At 43.6% G+C, this 14645-nt stretch overlaps 1 protein-coding gene across 1 annotated transcript in view; it reads left to right on the forward strand.

Moving 5' to 3' along the window:
- The first annotated feature begins 2744 nt into the window (after positions 1-2744).
- The window catches only part of NWD2 (NACHT and WD repeat domain containing 2), a 123099-nt gene continuing 111198 nt past the window's right edge, over positions 2745-14645 (forward strand). Inside the window, exon 1 of the mRNA XM_040966172.1 lies at positions 2745-3202. Coding sequence (XP_040822106.1) covers positions 3052-3202 — 151 coding nt within the window. The 5' untranslated portion in view covers positions 2745-3051. The remainder of the gene's footprint in view (positions 3203-14645) is intronic.

The raw sequence follows: 14645 nt of genomic DNA on the forward strand, positions 1-14645 counted from the left end.
CCTGAATCATCCCACCAAAGTCCTCGATGTTAGCAGAGTCCAGTCATGTGAACACTGAGTTTTCTTCCTGTCTAAAAAGCTAGAGAGATGATAGGCATCCACACCTATGAACATGGGTCTGCACAGTGTTGTCCAGGTCACTGAAGACGTCAGCCAGGACTAGACCTGGGTTAAACTGCAATATTTTCTAAAGAAGAGGAAAATTAATCAAGCATTTTCAGCAGATATAAAAGACAAAGTAGGTTAAAAATCAGGGCCTGCTCTCCACATTCATGCCCTCTCTTTTCCCTCTTTCCCTAAACATACATACCAAGGGTACTTCAAAAAGTTCTAAGAAAACAGAATTCTGGACAAGTTAATCTTGGTTTTTAAAAAAACCGAAAACCCATGCACAGATTTTATAATTCATATTCTCCGAGAAATTTTTTTTAAAAGACCTGCCTAACACATGAGTGTGTTCACAATCCCTCTAAGTGGAAAATAAATGCAGTTTATAATAAATCATGGTCATCCCTTCCTACCCCTTTGCCTGCTAGGAATGAATGTCTGATTTAGGATAGCAGATGCCAGCAGAAGGCAGAGGAGTGTGGGGGAAGATCCTGTGTGTGCTTATATAGGGGAGGTGTGTGATCAGATATCCAAAGACAGCAGCTGCTCTACCTGAGGCCACTCTGGTTGAACAAAAAGCCTTTCACATCAGAGCCCACCGGCAGGGTAAAAATCCACTCTGCAATGCTGCCTTGGTCTGCAGTGACACGGCAGATGCTAAACTTCGGCGTGTGTAGAACAGTTAATTAGGTTACAGAGGCTGCCAAAAATCTCAAAGTCATCCGACGAAAATGCAATACCTAGAGATCTGAAATAAAGGTCAGAGGAGGCAAACAGCAACCTCACTTTCAAGAAGACAGAAACAAACAAATATGGGGTTGGGGCGGGAGGGAAGCAAGCTGGTCCTTGACAATCTGGCAACTTCTTGTCCATCTTTATCAAGAAAATGGAAGTCAGGCATTAAGTAGTCCTGGCTAAGGAAAACACTACTCTAGCCACTGTCTACCGGAAACCTGACCAGAGCCAGGAGCTCAGTCCACACCCCTTGGGACATCAGGGACCCTTTCAAAAAACCTCTTCTTGGGAGGCAGTGTTTTCACCTGGGAATAAGGAGCTCGGCCACAGGGCAAGAAGACAAATTTGCCTTTCATAAAAATTCCCAAAGCCTGGGTCTGCTTCAGGCTTCCAGGCACGTTGCAAGTCAAGAATGGTGTGTGACGCCTCAGCCTTAAAAACCTAAAGACCTAGTTCTTCGCCAGCGATTTCCCCAGAACGTGTGTGCCAGGAATGGGATGACCAAGTACACAACACAACACAGGATTTCACTGCCACCAGCAGGGCCCAGAGGAAGTGCAGGCGCGCCCAAGGCCTGGGGCTGCCCAGAGTAGGCACGCCCCGCCCTGGTGAGGACCAAGCAACCGCCAACAGCCTCGCTGGCGTTCCGCCCCCTCCTCCAATCTCACCCACACTACCAAAGCCGCCCCTCCCTTTCAGAAACAGGTGTTCCCACACCAGAGCTCAGGACACCACATTCCGGAAACCACACCCCAATCAAGGCTTCAAAAGCTCCCCTTTCATCAGCCCTCCCTCTCCACTACACAATACAGGGTTTTTGTTTGTTTGTTTTGTTTAGTCTCCTCTGCGGGAGCTGTAGAATGCGGCTGGAGGCGGGTTTTTTTTTTTTTTTTCTCCTTCTGCATCTTCTGTCACCTCGGAGGATTGGACCCCAAGCAGCACTATCCCGCATTCTCTCTGGTCACCCAGTGCAGACTTGGAAAAGCTACTGAAGCGCTAACACGGAGCCAAGACCCAAGCACATCACCAGCCCCCTCCCTAATCCACAGCCACCTGCATTTTGCGGGCAGTTTCGAAGCGGAGGACGCTGTGGGGCGCTCCCTACATCCCGCACCTGTCCGCTCAGCCCAGGCGCGCGCGCCAAGCCTCGCGGGGCTCCAGGCTTCCTCGCGGCCGGTGAAGAAAGCGCCTGGGCAGAAGCAGGAAGGAACCCGCTGGGCCTCAGAGGCCTGGAGAGAGCTCCCCGCAGAGATCCACTCTCGGAAAGGTCCCGCGTCCACGCGGCGAGGAGCACGTGAGCTGCGCGACGTGGCTATAAAAACCCCAGGTCGGACGCGCGTGCGGAGCGATCGCAGCCGCGGGAGCGGTCAACTCAGCCACGAGAGACTCGGCGGCGGTCTGGAGATCTGACGCTTCAGACCCTGAGTCCGGTCTCAGGTGTCTGAGTTCAACTTTGAGGTCGAATTCCCCGCACGTGAGCAGAGCAGCGCAGACGCCCGCACGCGTTGATTCCCCCAAATGCTCAGGACTTGTTTGACCTTTAGGAGAGTTGGAGGAGTGTCAGCAGTAGGACTCTCCGGCTGAGTGGTGTCTGATCCTCTCCCAAAGAGGCAGCCTTCAGCATTAGTGCTCGTGCAGCCGGAGCCCGGGAACCTCCCCGGGCAGCCCCCAAGATCCCCCACCCACCCACCCACCCCCCAGCATCCAAGCCCCCAAACAGCCCAGTCATCCGTGCGCCACGAGGCGGAAGCTTCCGATTAACCCCGGACGCCTTCGCGCAGATAAAGTTTGATCTGCACCCGCTCCGTGCCCGCCGCCTGGCGGCCCCCGCCTCCCTCGGCGGACGCGGGTGGGGAGGTGGCCGCGGGCTGGGCAGCCGGCGCCGGCGCTTCCCGGCGCGCAAATGTGAGCCACGCGCGTAAGCTGCAGCCACGCTGACCTCCCGCTGCCGCCGGCTGTGGCGCTCAACACCGGCAGCGAACCAAGGCAGACGCGCAGAGGTGGACAGCGGGCGGCGGTGACCTGGGGCCCTGGGGTCCGCATGGCCACTCCCCGCCTGCCAGGGGTGTGCACCAAGGAACTCGCCGGCAGCGCCCCGGGCTTGCGGCGTCTCTGAGTCGCGCCGCCTGAGGGGATCGACCCAGCTTTGCCGCGGCCCCGCGGGCAGGAACCTGAGGAGCACTAGGCGGCTGTTCCTCTCACAGGGCGATGTGGCCGGCCGGAGCGAGCTCCAAGCTGCCCTGCCCCCGGGACTCTGCGCTCCGGCGGGCAGCTTTCTCCGGGAACCTGGCGGCCCTGCCTTCTCACCTCGTGCCCGCCGGCCGCAGCGTGCGGGTCTTCATCAGCGCCAACCCCGAAGGTGAGTCCCTTGACCCCAGCTCCCGCGTCCCCGGCGTCCGCCCGTCCTTCTCTCTCCGGTCCGCGCTACGGGAGCCGGCGAGTGTGCAGCGCCGCGGGTGCGCCCGTGCCTGCCGCGGCTGCCTGGGCGCGTGGGGAGTTCATGCGAGTCACTTTTCTTTCTTGTCGAGCCCACTCTGCCTGCTGACTTCTCCTAGGTCACCCGTTTCTCTGTCCTCAGGGCGAGCTAACAAACGCGTGCGGTGCCAGCAGACGTTTCTGGAAGCATTCCGCCCGCACTGCCACAGCCACCCTCTTTCCTTACCGGTTCTTTTCGGGATTCACCAAGAGCGGCTCCTCCTGGCTCTGACTGTGTGGGGGGCTCCAAAATAAGCGTTCTCACTCCTTACCTTGGCCGCTTATTCCGGGCGAGGAGAGCCTGGGGTTCCCGCAACCTCACCTGAAACTCTGTGCCTTCTAAGGGCGAACAGCTTCAGGGAAGCGACGGCCGAAAGGGGTCGAGAGGAAGGGGGCGCCACGAGGTCCAAAAACCGGCTGCGCCCCTGAGTCGGGTGGCCAGGCCGGACCTGGTGTCTCTTGGGTCCGGCCGCCTCGGACTGACCCTGGGTAGTGGAGTGGTGGAAACTTGTTGCGGTCTCCGCGGCCGAGCATCTGATAGTGGAACCCTCATTACTACCCTGAACCCTAAAACTGTTAGCTTCTTAGTAAGTGGAGAATAAATCTGCAGGACTGGGTTTTTGTCTAAGAGAAGAAAAATGTTCTTCCATAAGGTGCTGAATGTTTAATCTTGAAATTGCCCTGTGACTCTTGAAACTTTCTGTGCTCAAGGAAGCCTTGGGTCAAATTTTTAAGAAAGAAAGAAAATCATTGGGAAAGAGTCCTCATTTGAAAACTTAAGACCCATTGCTCACGGAACCATTCAAAGAAGATCACAAAAAGTAACTTTCTAGATATGTCCATCTCTCAAAGTTGGTACTGTTAAAGGTTTAAGGTGACTCTCAGGTGCTGACATGGAAATTGGGAGAATGACAAGGACATGTCCTAGGATTCAAAACAACCCCAGACATTTGAAGGAGATTGTTGCTTTATCCGATTATAACTCACTTTCATAAGGCTTAATTAAAGAGGATTTTAAAAAATAGATATGTCTTCTGGGATTTTTGTTTTATCTAAATCTGCTTTAAAAAAAAAAAAAAACAACCTGGAGCTATGCCACCCATTTTAGGAGGTATCCTACTTACATTTCAGTGGTATTTTTTAAAACATGCTAGCAATATTTTAAAGTGTTGGTAAGAATCGTGTTAGAAAATGTTTAATCTTGAAATTTCCAGTTCACTGGAATGTGAAGTCTCATGAGATATGTTTAAATCTGCTAATGTGCAGCCAACTAAATCATTCTTTTCTATTGAACAAGTTACAGTGAAAATTGACTCACATTTAATGTTTTTCTTTATTAAATATGCCATTTCTGGGATAAAAATAGTTGTGTCAGCTTACTATTAATGATTAGTGTCATTTTTTTTCTTAAGCCTTTTCAAATCTCCTCATTTCCTGAAACAAAAACTTTAGCTTTATTAATCCTAGGAAAGTTAAAAGGAGGGTGGAGCCACTTGTGCTTTTTGGTCATGGTTGAAGTCGGGCTGCTTTCCACGTTTAGAAAACCAGGAATGTGAAGATTACCTGGGAAATTTCTATGGGAGCAAGACGTCCAATTTGATCCAAACTGGAGAGCTAAAGATACATGGAGCTAAAAAGACAGGACAAGATATCTAATCATGTGAACATGAAGCTTTAAAAAATTGGTAAATGCTCTGTAAGAAAAAGCACTTAACTATGGGATCTTCTGGTCCAATCCAATATTAGGTTCTTGGCCAATGCTGAAGAGCCTCTCCATTGTCAAATTAAGGCAAAGAACATTATCTCATAGCTTTCTTTAGAAACGGAAATCCAATTTGTGTTCCAGATATAAGCTGCTTTGTGTTGAACTTATTGTGGTACTCCAAGAATCCGGCAAGGCTCTTTCTTATTGTTTTAATAGCTGTTGCTTTATGGGGCTTGTATGGAATTTCCCCCAATGAAGGTAATACATGGCTTTAGGATGGAAGATTGCGCTCCCATTTTATTAGTTCATTTAATAGCATAATTTAGATTTCTGTCCTCAAAAAGCCCTCTGAGGGTGGTAGACCAGGGAGGTGCTCCCTGTTTTGCAAGTAAGAAAATTGTACGAAGGCTAATTGCCAGAATTCTTGCAACAGAACCGAACTTGAGGTAACCTGTAGGATACTCAAAACACCTCTCTGGAACTTCTTGGCCAGCCTTGGTCGGCAGCAGATCTTGCTGAGATGCTTATAGCCACAAAGAAAGGAGGTAAGGCTGATCAGTGCTGTCTGGTGTCTTCTGGCTGCAAGCTTTGAGCATAAAAAGCTGGGAGGAATGATGACTACCCTGGCTCACTTCACTTCCATGGAGAAGGAAATCAAGTGGACAGTCAAGGACATTTCAGAGCATGATGGACTATGCTGGATACACTCCTGTCCAGAGTGCATCTGCAGCTGGCCAGTCTGTATCCTGGAAGACACTGGAGAAGGACCCACGTCCTTGGAACCCATGTCTCTTGTCAGGGGGCCGCAGCATCCCCGGTTCACTTAAATGGGTGTGCCTTGCACCTCATCTAGTTGTTTCTCACCCAACACAAAAATCACAAACGTGTCTCATCTGTTTGAAATCTTGGAGGTTTTCTAGTTATTTTGTCCATGCCTTTCAGAGTGGTGCCTCTATTTTCTCAGAACATCAGTTCTAAACCAGACATGATTTCTGTGAGTAGCCAGTATGGCCAAAGATGAGAGTTGCCTGCACAAATGTCTGTCACTGATGCTGGGGGACCCTCCACTTAGGATAAAGTCTTAACACTCAAGGCAAGCCAAGTCATTTGCTTTAGTATTAATGAACATTGATACAGGTCCACCATCCCTAGTCTGTGATTCTGTGGGCTAGATGTTCTTGTACAATTATTTTTCAGAGTTTTTTAGAGATGTGCGTTTATATGGTTTAATATATGGGGTCAGTGTAATGCCCTTCATCAGAAATACATCTGTACGAGAAGATGACTTAACTATAAAACAGCATTGTACAGAAATAGAAATGTTTTTCCCTGTATAGCAACAGTCACAAACAGTTGTTAAACACTTGAAATGTGCTAGTATGACTAAGAAGCTAAACTGTTAAACTTTAAGTTTAAATAAGCAAGGTGGACTGCTGGCTATTGTATCAGACAATCTGTGAGTGGAATATTAAAGCATAAGTAGCTGCATGTCAGGTAAGGTCAGATCTGGTCATTTATAACTAATCTGATTTTAAGTTTTTCTCTCACTTTGGAGAAAAACTTCACAAAGCTTTGGCACATTTGCGATTTTAGGTAAGGAATTTGAACCTTTACTGGAGAATGAAGTTTTAACTCTGAGCAAATGAATTTTGTAATATTGAACCCCAGAATTATAGACTCACCATCCCAGTCACTGCCAGTAATGCGAGGGCAACAGACCTCAACCCCACACCCTTTAAAGCATAAAACATGGAGGGCCAGTGGAAATATACTTTCCAAAAGGAAAGAAAGGGCTGCACTGTTATGCTCAGCTATCCTATCAAGACATTTCTCCCCTGAGCAGCAGGTGACAGTGTGTACTGCCCAAAGCCACTGTACCCATGTATCTTCATATAAAAATACATCTGGAGTAGAGGAAAAAAAACCAGCAACAACAAAAGCTGTAAAATTGTATGTGTCTTTTTTCTGCTTGCTTGAATTGTACTGCTTCTCTTTGAAAGTTGTACACTCTTGTATGTGATGTTTTATGTTCGGACCATTTCCTCTTAGAATTCTTGCATCTGCATGACTGAGCATCTTCCTGGACTCTTCTCCGTGCTAGGAAAGCTTGTTCTACATGTTGATGGAAGCCACAGCAGACATGCCTGTCCTTCCTAGCTATGTATAGCTTTAGTTGTGCAACCACTGACCCTTCACTTTAGTTTTCATATCCACACAAGAGACAGTAAGATTTGCCTGTACATGTTCACATATAATTTACTATTTCTTTTGTTTTTGTTACCATCCTGATTATTTTCATGACTTTCTGTTTTGTCATCATCTTTATGAGTAATCAAAAAGATATACAAAAACAACAACATCCTTAAATATTCACTGTCTTAAGGAATAAAGTGACACATTACATTTTATCATAAATATGTGTAAGACGTTTATTATGGTAAATCATACATTTTACTGATAGGCAGCGGATGTTGTGGTGCAGCTGGTTGAGACACCCCATGGGACGTTCTCATTGTCTATCAGTGTCTGGATTCAAGTCCTGCCTCTGCTTCTGATCCAGCTTCCTGCTTATGCACATGGGAGGTAGTTGATGGTGGCCCATGGATTAGAGTGCCTGTCAACTCCTGGGAGACTCAGATGGAATTCCTGACTCCTGATGTGGTCCTGGCCAGCCCCAGATTGCACAATAAAGAGTGATATCTTACAGAGCATTTACCAGAGTTTTAGGAATTTGAAATGTGATCATTAACAATGCAAAAGGTAAGACCCAGTTTGATGGCTCAAAGGCTATATCTTCCCCTTGCAAGCACTGGGATCCGATATGGGTGCCAGTTTGTGTGCCAACTGCTCCACTTCTCATCCAGCTCCCAACCTGTGGCCTAGAAAAACAGGTCCTGGGGACCTTGCACCTGTGAGGTAGACCCAGAAGCTCCTGGCTTTAGATCAGCTCGGCTTCAGCCATTATGACCACTTGAGGAATGAACCAGTGGATGGAAGATCTTTCTCTTTGTCTCCCCTTCCCTTTGTAAATCTGCCTTTCCAGTAAATAAAAATAAATAAATCTTTAATAAAATAAAAATGCTGAATGCTCTCCAATCTGTGACCATTTGAGGAGTCAACCAGCACATGAAAGATCTGTCTCTCATTGTCACTCTGCTTTTCAAAAAAAAAAAAACTTAAAACTACTGAAAATGTTTAAAATTTAGTTACTGTATCTTCTGAGTCCTTAAGCAGACTTTATTCAGCAGGAGGAAGTGTTAAGTACAAGTATAGGCTTGAGAGTCAGGATCCTAGATTGAACCCTAAATCAGTTATTTAATGCTGTGATTTTTTTAAGTAAGTTTCTTAGCCTGTTTTCTCAGCTTCCTACTTCAAAGAGAGAACAATAACAGCATCTGCCTCAAATGACTATTGAGTAGATTAATATACTAATAGGTAGAAACCACTTGGAGCAGTGCTGAACACATATTAAGGATTATTAAATGTTTGTACTTGTATCATTATGTTCCACTATGATGCAGTAACTGTAGGTATGTTTATGCGATTATTTATATATTAAAAAAAAAACCTTCCATTCTCAAAGAAAATAATCTGTAGAAATATACCAGCTACAACTCAGGGGTAAAATATAAGTCATTCTGGATTTTATATGGTACTTCCAAAAACTCACTGTATACATATTGAAAGAGTAAAATCCAGGGGGTCTGTTGGCATTTAGTAACATTGTCAAAGTCACCCACCAAAGAAAGGACAGGAATCTATAGAAGTCATTGCCAGTGTTGTAGCTGGCCCTTCGATGCTGGGAAGCTGGCAACTACTGTAAATACACGTCTGCTAGGCCCCACTGTGATGAGTGACAGAGGGACTCAATCCCGTTTGTGCTCCAGATTTCATTCAGCTGCATCCAGAATGGCATTTGATCCCTCAAAACAAGCAAGTGTAGGCACTTGTAAGTCTCCAGCCACTATGTTCCAAGTGGAAGGATGGGGTACCATGAAGCAGCTGCCTAACTTGGGAAGAAACATACGCTCACTCAGCCAGTAAACATGAGGTGCCTACTGCACCCAAAGTGCTATTGTGTGCAAACAATAAACAATAAAGCAAACTAAGGGCCTCTGCTCTAATAAAGTTTACAGAAATAGTACATGTAATGAGAACTGTGCTGAATCTCTGAGCAGATAATTAAAGGATGCCAAAAAGGGATGTATAAGCCAGTTTGGAGTGGATTCCCAAACAAGTAGAGGGAGACGTGGAAACTCATGTACGGGATAATATGAAGTATAATGATGATGAACTCTCCATGGGAAATGCAGATAGACTTTATTATTCAGCAAAGAGGTTTCAGCCTTTTCCATAAGAACAGAACTGAGGTTTTGAGGTGATGCTGTCATCTTTACCTTGAAGGGACCCATTTAGAGTGGTATTCCAAAGAAAATGTGGCTCTGACCAACTGTTAGAGGTGTACTATATACAAAAAGACCAAGACTTCATGATTTAATAAATCATCAATGCATCTCTTAAAATTCTTAATATACCATAGCAGTGATATCATTTGCCATTTTATAATGCCCATTGGTATATATGGTACTATGAATATACCATTTGTTTTAAATATTTGTCACACAAGTTGATAGGAATCATGTGCTGATAATATAGTTAATGATTTTGTGGGTATTTTAAAAACTTTAATGTGTATGTAAGTTTTCCTGAGCTTCTTTTCACTTGATTATTGCTTATAGCCTATACCTATTTTTCTGCTAAAATGTGGTCTTTTTACTTTTCTGTTGAAATTTTTACCTTTGACTATATCTAAATTAAAAATGCTATCCCAATAAAAGAATAAAAATAAAAATGGTAAGATAAAGGTATCTGTAAATTTGCATTTTGTTTTGCAGTTACCTGTTGCTGTATAGCAGCATACACCCAATTTTAGTGGCTTAACACAACACAGTGTCATTTCTCATAACTCTTTGGTTGGTAATGTGAGCAAAACTTCTGTTTACAGGTATTAAATGGAGTCACTATTCAATTTAATTCAGCTCTGTAAATATTCATTATTAGTGGTTGTTATTGCTATGTATTGTCAAGGTTGGAAAACGACTCAGTAAACAGAACCCTCGTCCCGTTGAGTCTTGTGCCCAAAACCTTTGCTTTCTGATACTGCAAATAAAGTGCGTAGGTTCATATACACTTTGAGTAAGGAGTTCCATATTCCAAAGTTAATAAGATGAAAGACCACAGCTGTGGTTGCAATTCAAAGGGAATAATACCCCTACCCTGCTTCTAATGAAATGCTTCCTTGAAATCTCACTTTAAATTCAGACTGTTTCAAAGACTTAGACTTGGACACACACAAGATGAAGAGCCAAGCACAGATGTCAGATGTCTCATTTCTGAAGTGATTATGGAATTTAACTCAGAAATGAAACCACCAAATTAAAAGGGTATCCTTCAGAGTGCTTCATCTGATCTATTACATGTCCTGTCATTCAGAGATGTTCTTGCCACTAAATATGGTTCCTTCTGATTTTATTCTAAACATCAGCTGCAGTATTTGTGGGATGCCCATCATGTACATGCAAAGTGTTAGTTGATTAATGTGGAGGGTTGCAGAAAGTTAAACAATACTTACTCCTGCCTCAATCCTTTAGATTCACACAACTAGGAAAGCAAGCACAACACAAACATACAAACAATGCAGTTTGGAAAAGGATGTTTCCCTGCAAAGGCCTGTTGGAATGATTGAAGTCAACTAGGTGTCTCTGGTGTTTTAGTTGGGCATGAGTTCAACTTTAGATTAGATCTAAGAAACAATCTGTCTAGTGCATAAAGGAGGCCAGTGGGAAACTGGTTCAGCTGAGGATGATGATAACAAATTCTCTTCCAATAGAGGGCAATTTTTTTTTAAGACTTTCTTTTTAAATTGGAAAGACAAATATACAGAGAGAAGGAGATACAGAGAGAAAGATCTTCAATCTGCTGGTTCATTCTCTAAGTGGCCACAATGACTGGAGCTAAGCCAATCCAAAACCAGGGGCCAGAAGCTTCTTCCAGGTCTCCCACACAGCTGTAGGGTCACAATGCTTTGGGCCATCCTCTGCTGCTTTCCCAGGCCACAAACCAGGGAGCTTGATGAGAAATGGAGCAGATAGGACACAAACCAGATCCAGAAGGTTGTGGGATCCTGAAGGCTGCAAGATGAAGATTTAGTCATTAGGCTATAGTGCTGGGCCTGAGAGGGCACAGTTTTGAAGAGAAATCATTTGGTACTAGAAAGATTGGTGTAATCTAAAGAATAGCCTTATCAAATGAGCAGAGCAGTGGCAACAATTTATGTCATTGCCCTGAATGTTGGAAAAATAACTCCAGAGTTTGTTCAGATGATAAATGGGGATAGTATGAGCAATGCAGAGTGTGAAAGGTTGGGGTACAAGACTGCCACTCAGAATTGGGGACATGTGGAAAGATTGCAGGTGGAAGGACACAGGGTAGCAGACATCTGCCAAAAGCAATAGGATATCAGCCCCTGGCCAAACAGGAGAATCAAGACCCGAGGGCAGTGTTGAACTCTGCTGTCTGGGCTGGTAGCTCAGACTAAGGCCATAAAGTCTGTGTGAGTAATAGGTCCCTGACAGAAATGATGCTAACCACTTCCTGGGTAAGGAACCTACTGGGGCGCTGGCGTGGGAACAGCTGTTTTTATGGTGATAGGAAGTGAGGATCTAGGTATGACAGGATATGAATACAGGGGTTGGGCTGCAGAAAGTGTTACTAAGAAAGAAATGTAGAATACTGTTTGGTAAATGAGAAAGACTTGATTGTTGTGTTCAAAGATGAGTTTTCCAGAGAAGGGGAATAACATATGGTGGATCATCAGACAGTTCATGAAAAAAAAAGTTGTTATAAACATGATGCATGAATTTCAAAAACATTCACAGCAAAATAAATTTATTTTTAATGACATTTTCCATAAAATTTTTTATAATATTTTCCTGTACCTTGTAATGTCATTTCTGAATCATTAATAACTGCATGGAATGTCTTATACAAAAGGATATGGGAATGTATTTAGGCTTAGTAGGAAGAAGCTATATATCTTCATCTATGCAGAATATTTGTAACTTCAAATACTGTAAGACAGAGGGAATGGATTGCTAAGAGCAATAGAATGGGAGAAGCTGTTGTTTTGTTCCATTTGGTTGTAGCAGAGAAAAAAAAAACGGTAAAATAGGAAAACCTTGCTTAAAAACTAATTAGTGAGAAATTTCTTGCCCAAATGGCAAAGCTTCTAGAATACTGCTTTTGAAAAGGAGAAAAATATTGATTCTGTTTAATAGACTGAAAAATCTACTTGTATGAAGTAGAATCTGCATATTAGTTCATTGCTAAACAAATAATAAGCAAAAAAATCACAGTTGATGATATTCTAAAAAACTAACTAAAATGAAATTCAGAAACTATTGAGGTCACTGTTTGATAAGGAGAAAAGGGTAATCAAACACATCAAATACTAGGAGGAAAAAAAAAAAAGAAAATCTGCCAAGAATACTGAAAGGAGACACAAAATTTAAAAATTTTTCTGTCCAGATTCTCTGTTCATTAGGCTAAATTATCTATTGTTTTAGTCAATTTTGTGTTGCTATGACAAAATACCAAAAGCTGGATAATTTAAAGAAAACACAAGTGTATTTTGCTCCTAATTATGAACGGCCAAGAATGTGGCATCATTTTCTGCTTAGTGCTGTTGAAGGCCTTCCAGCAGCATCGCAGCATGGCAGGATATGGCATGATGCAAGGAGCGTGTAAGGAAGAAAGCACATGTAAGAGGGGAAGGCATGAAGAGTCAGACCACGCACGTTGTACTTATAACCCACTCATGGGAACTAACCAGGATCCTGTGAGAACTCCATTTATCTTTTCCAAGATGAGCTTCCAGGAACCTAATTGCCTCCCAGTAGGCTCTACCTCTTAAAGGTTGCATTGCCTTAGCACTGCCACACAGGGGAACAGGCACTAACAAATGAACCTCTGAAAAGCACATCGTGTAACCACTTAGTCGCATCTATAGAAGTGACTACAACAACAGAGAGGGCGTGTACGAAAACGTGATTCAGACCTTCTCTTTAACAAGCGATCCTTTAGAAGTGTTTTGTTACCTGCAAAGTCATGAAGGATGACAGCATTCATAAATCAGGGAATTTAATAATTTAATGAAATCACTGTGGTTTATTTGTTTTTTTAATTGTTTCAAAGGCAGAGTTAAGACAGGAGGACACAGAGAGACAGAGATTTCCCATCCCCCTGGAATATTCCACAAATGTCTACAATGGCCAGAGCTGAGATGCTCTGAAGCTGGAGAGCTCAGAGCATCTTCCAATATCACGCGTGGATCCATGGGCCCAAGGACTTGGGCCGTTCTCCACTGCTTTCCCTGGTCATTAACAGGAAACTGGATTGATAGTGGAGCAGGCAGGACTTAATCCAGTGTTCATAAGGGATGCTGGTACCACATGTGGAGGCTTAACTTGCTACAACGCATGGTGCTGGCCCCAAATTGGAAATCTTAGAAGGTATCAGTGTTTTTGTTTTTGTTTTTATGGTGTCTCTTGAATTTTTTTTTTTTTTTTTTTGCAGTCCTCCAATGTAGATGTGATATCTATAACTTCTTTGGAATCTGGAATCTGTATCTGCTTTGACAAGTGGATTATAGAAGAAGTGAGCCTGGTGGGCTTTTTCAATAGTCCAGTTCCACTTTCTGTCTTATGCAACACTTGTGCTTAGGTACACTGCTGCCGTGGAAAGGAGCCACTGAGCACCAGCTTGCCCTCAAAGAATGATGGTGGCACTGCATCTCCATCCCCAATGGGTTGCCCCGCTGATGGATCATGTGAGATATAGAGAGCAGCCTTCACACTGAACCTTGCCCAAATTACAGATTCAAAAGAGGGGTAATTTTAGACACTGATTTTCATGTGCATTAATGAATGAGTAAAACTAGTAAAGTAAGGTGATTATTTTTACTATACACTGATGAAGAATAATGAATTTAAGGGTTAGATCAGATTGAAATCCCAAGATTTGTTATAAACTAGGGCAAGGAATTGAATCTCAAGTTTCATTTCTCAGCCATAAGTAAGAGATAATAATATCAACCTTGCAGAATTACTGTGGAAAGGGAATGAAATTATAAGCACCTATAACAATGCCTGAGCAATAACAAGGGCTCAAATTATAGACAAGCATTTGTTGGAAGCCCCACAAGATAATGAATGTGAGTGACTATAAGGGGATAATACTTGAAAAAAAAAACGGCTATGTTCTATATCATGGCATGTTTGGGGATGAAAGGGCATAGGGAGAAGGTGGTCTCCCTAATGAATTCCTAAATTTTTTTTAATCTGTATAATCCATGTATGTGCTTAGCTAGAGGGGATTACATAGAAACACCTTGTTTAAATAATATTAGTTAGATACATATATATGAACTGAGCAGATTACAAATTATGCAGTTAATTTACGACACACACTAGAACAGATATACTCATTTTTTATTAAAAAAAAGTCTGGCAGAAAATACAGCTCTTTTTGAAATGTTAAGTAGCAAACAGAGTTCAATAAAACA

Source organism: Ochotona curzoniae, unplaced genomic scaffold (genome assembly GCF_017591425.1).
Source record: "Ochotona curzoniae isolate NIBS_2020 unplaced genomic scaffold, NIBS_Ocur_1.0 scaffold_4505, whole genome shotgun sequence".
NCBI classification, from domain to species: domain Eukaryota; kingdom Metazoa; phylum Chordata; class Mammalia; order Lagomorpha; family Ochotonidae; genus Ochotona; species Ochotona curzoniae.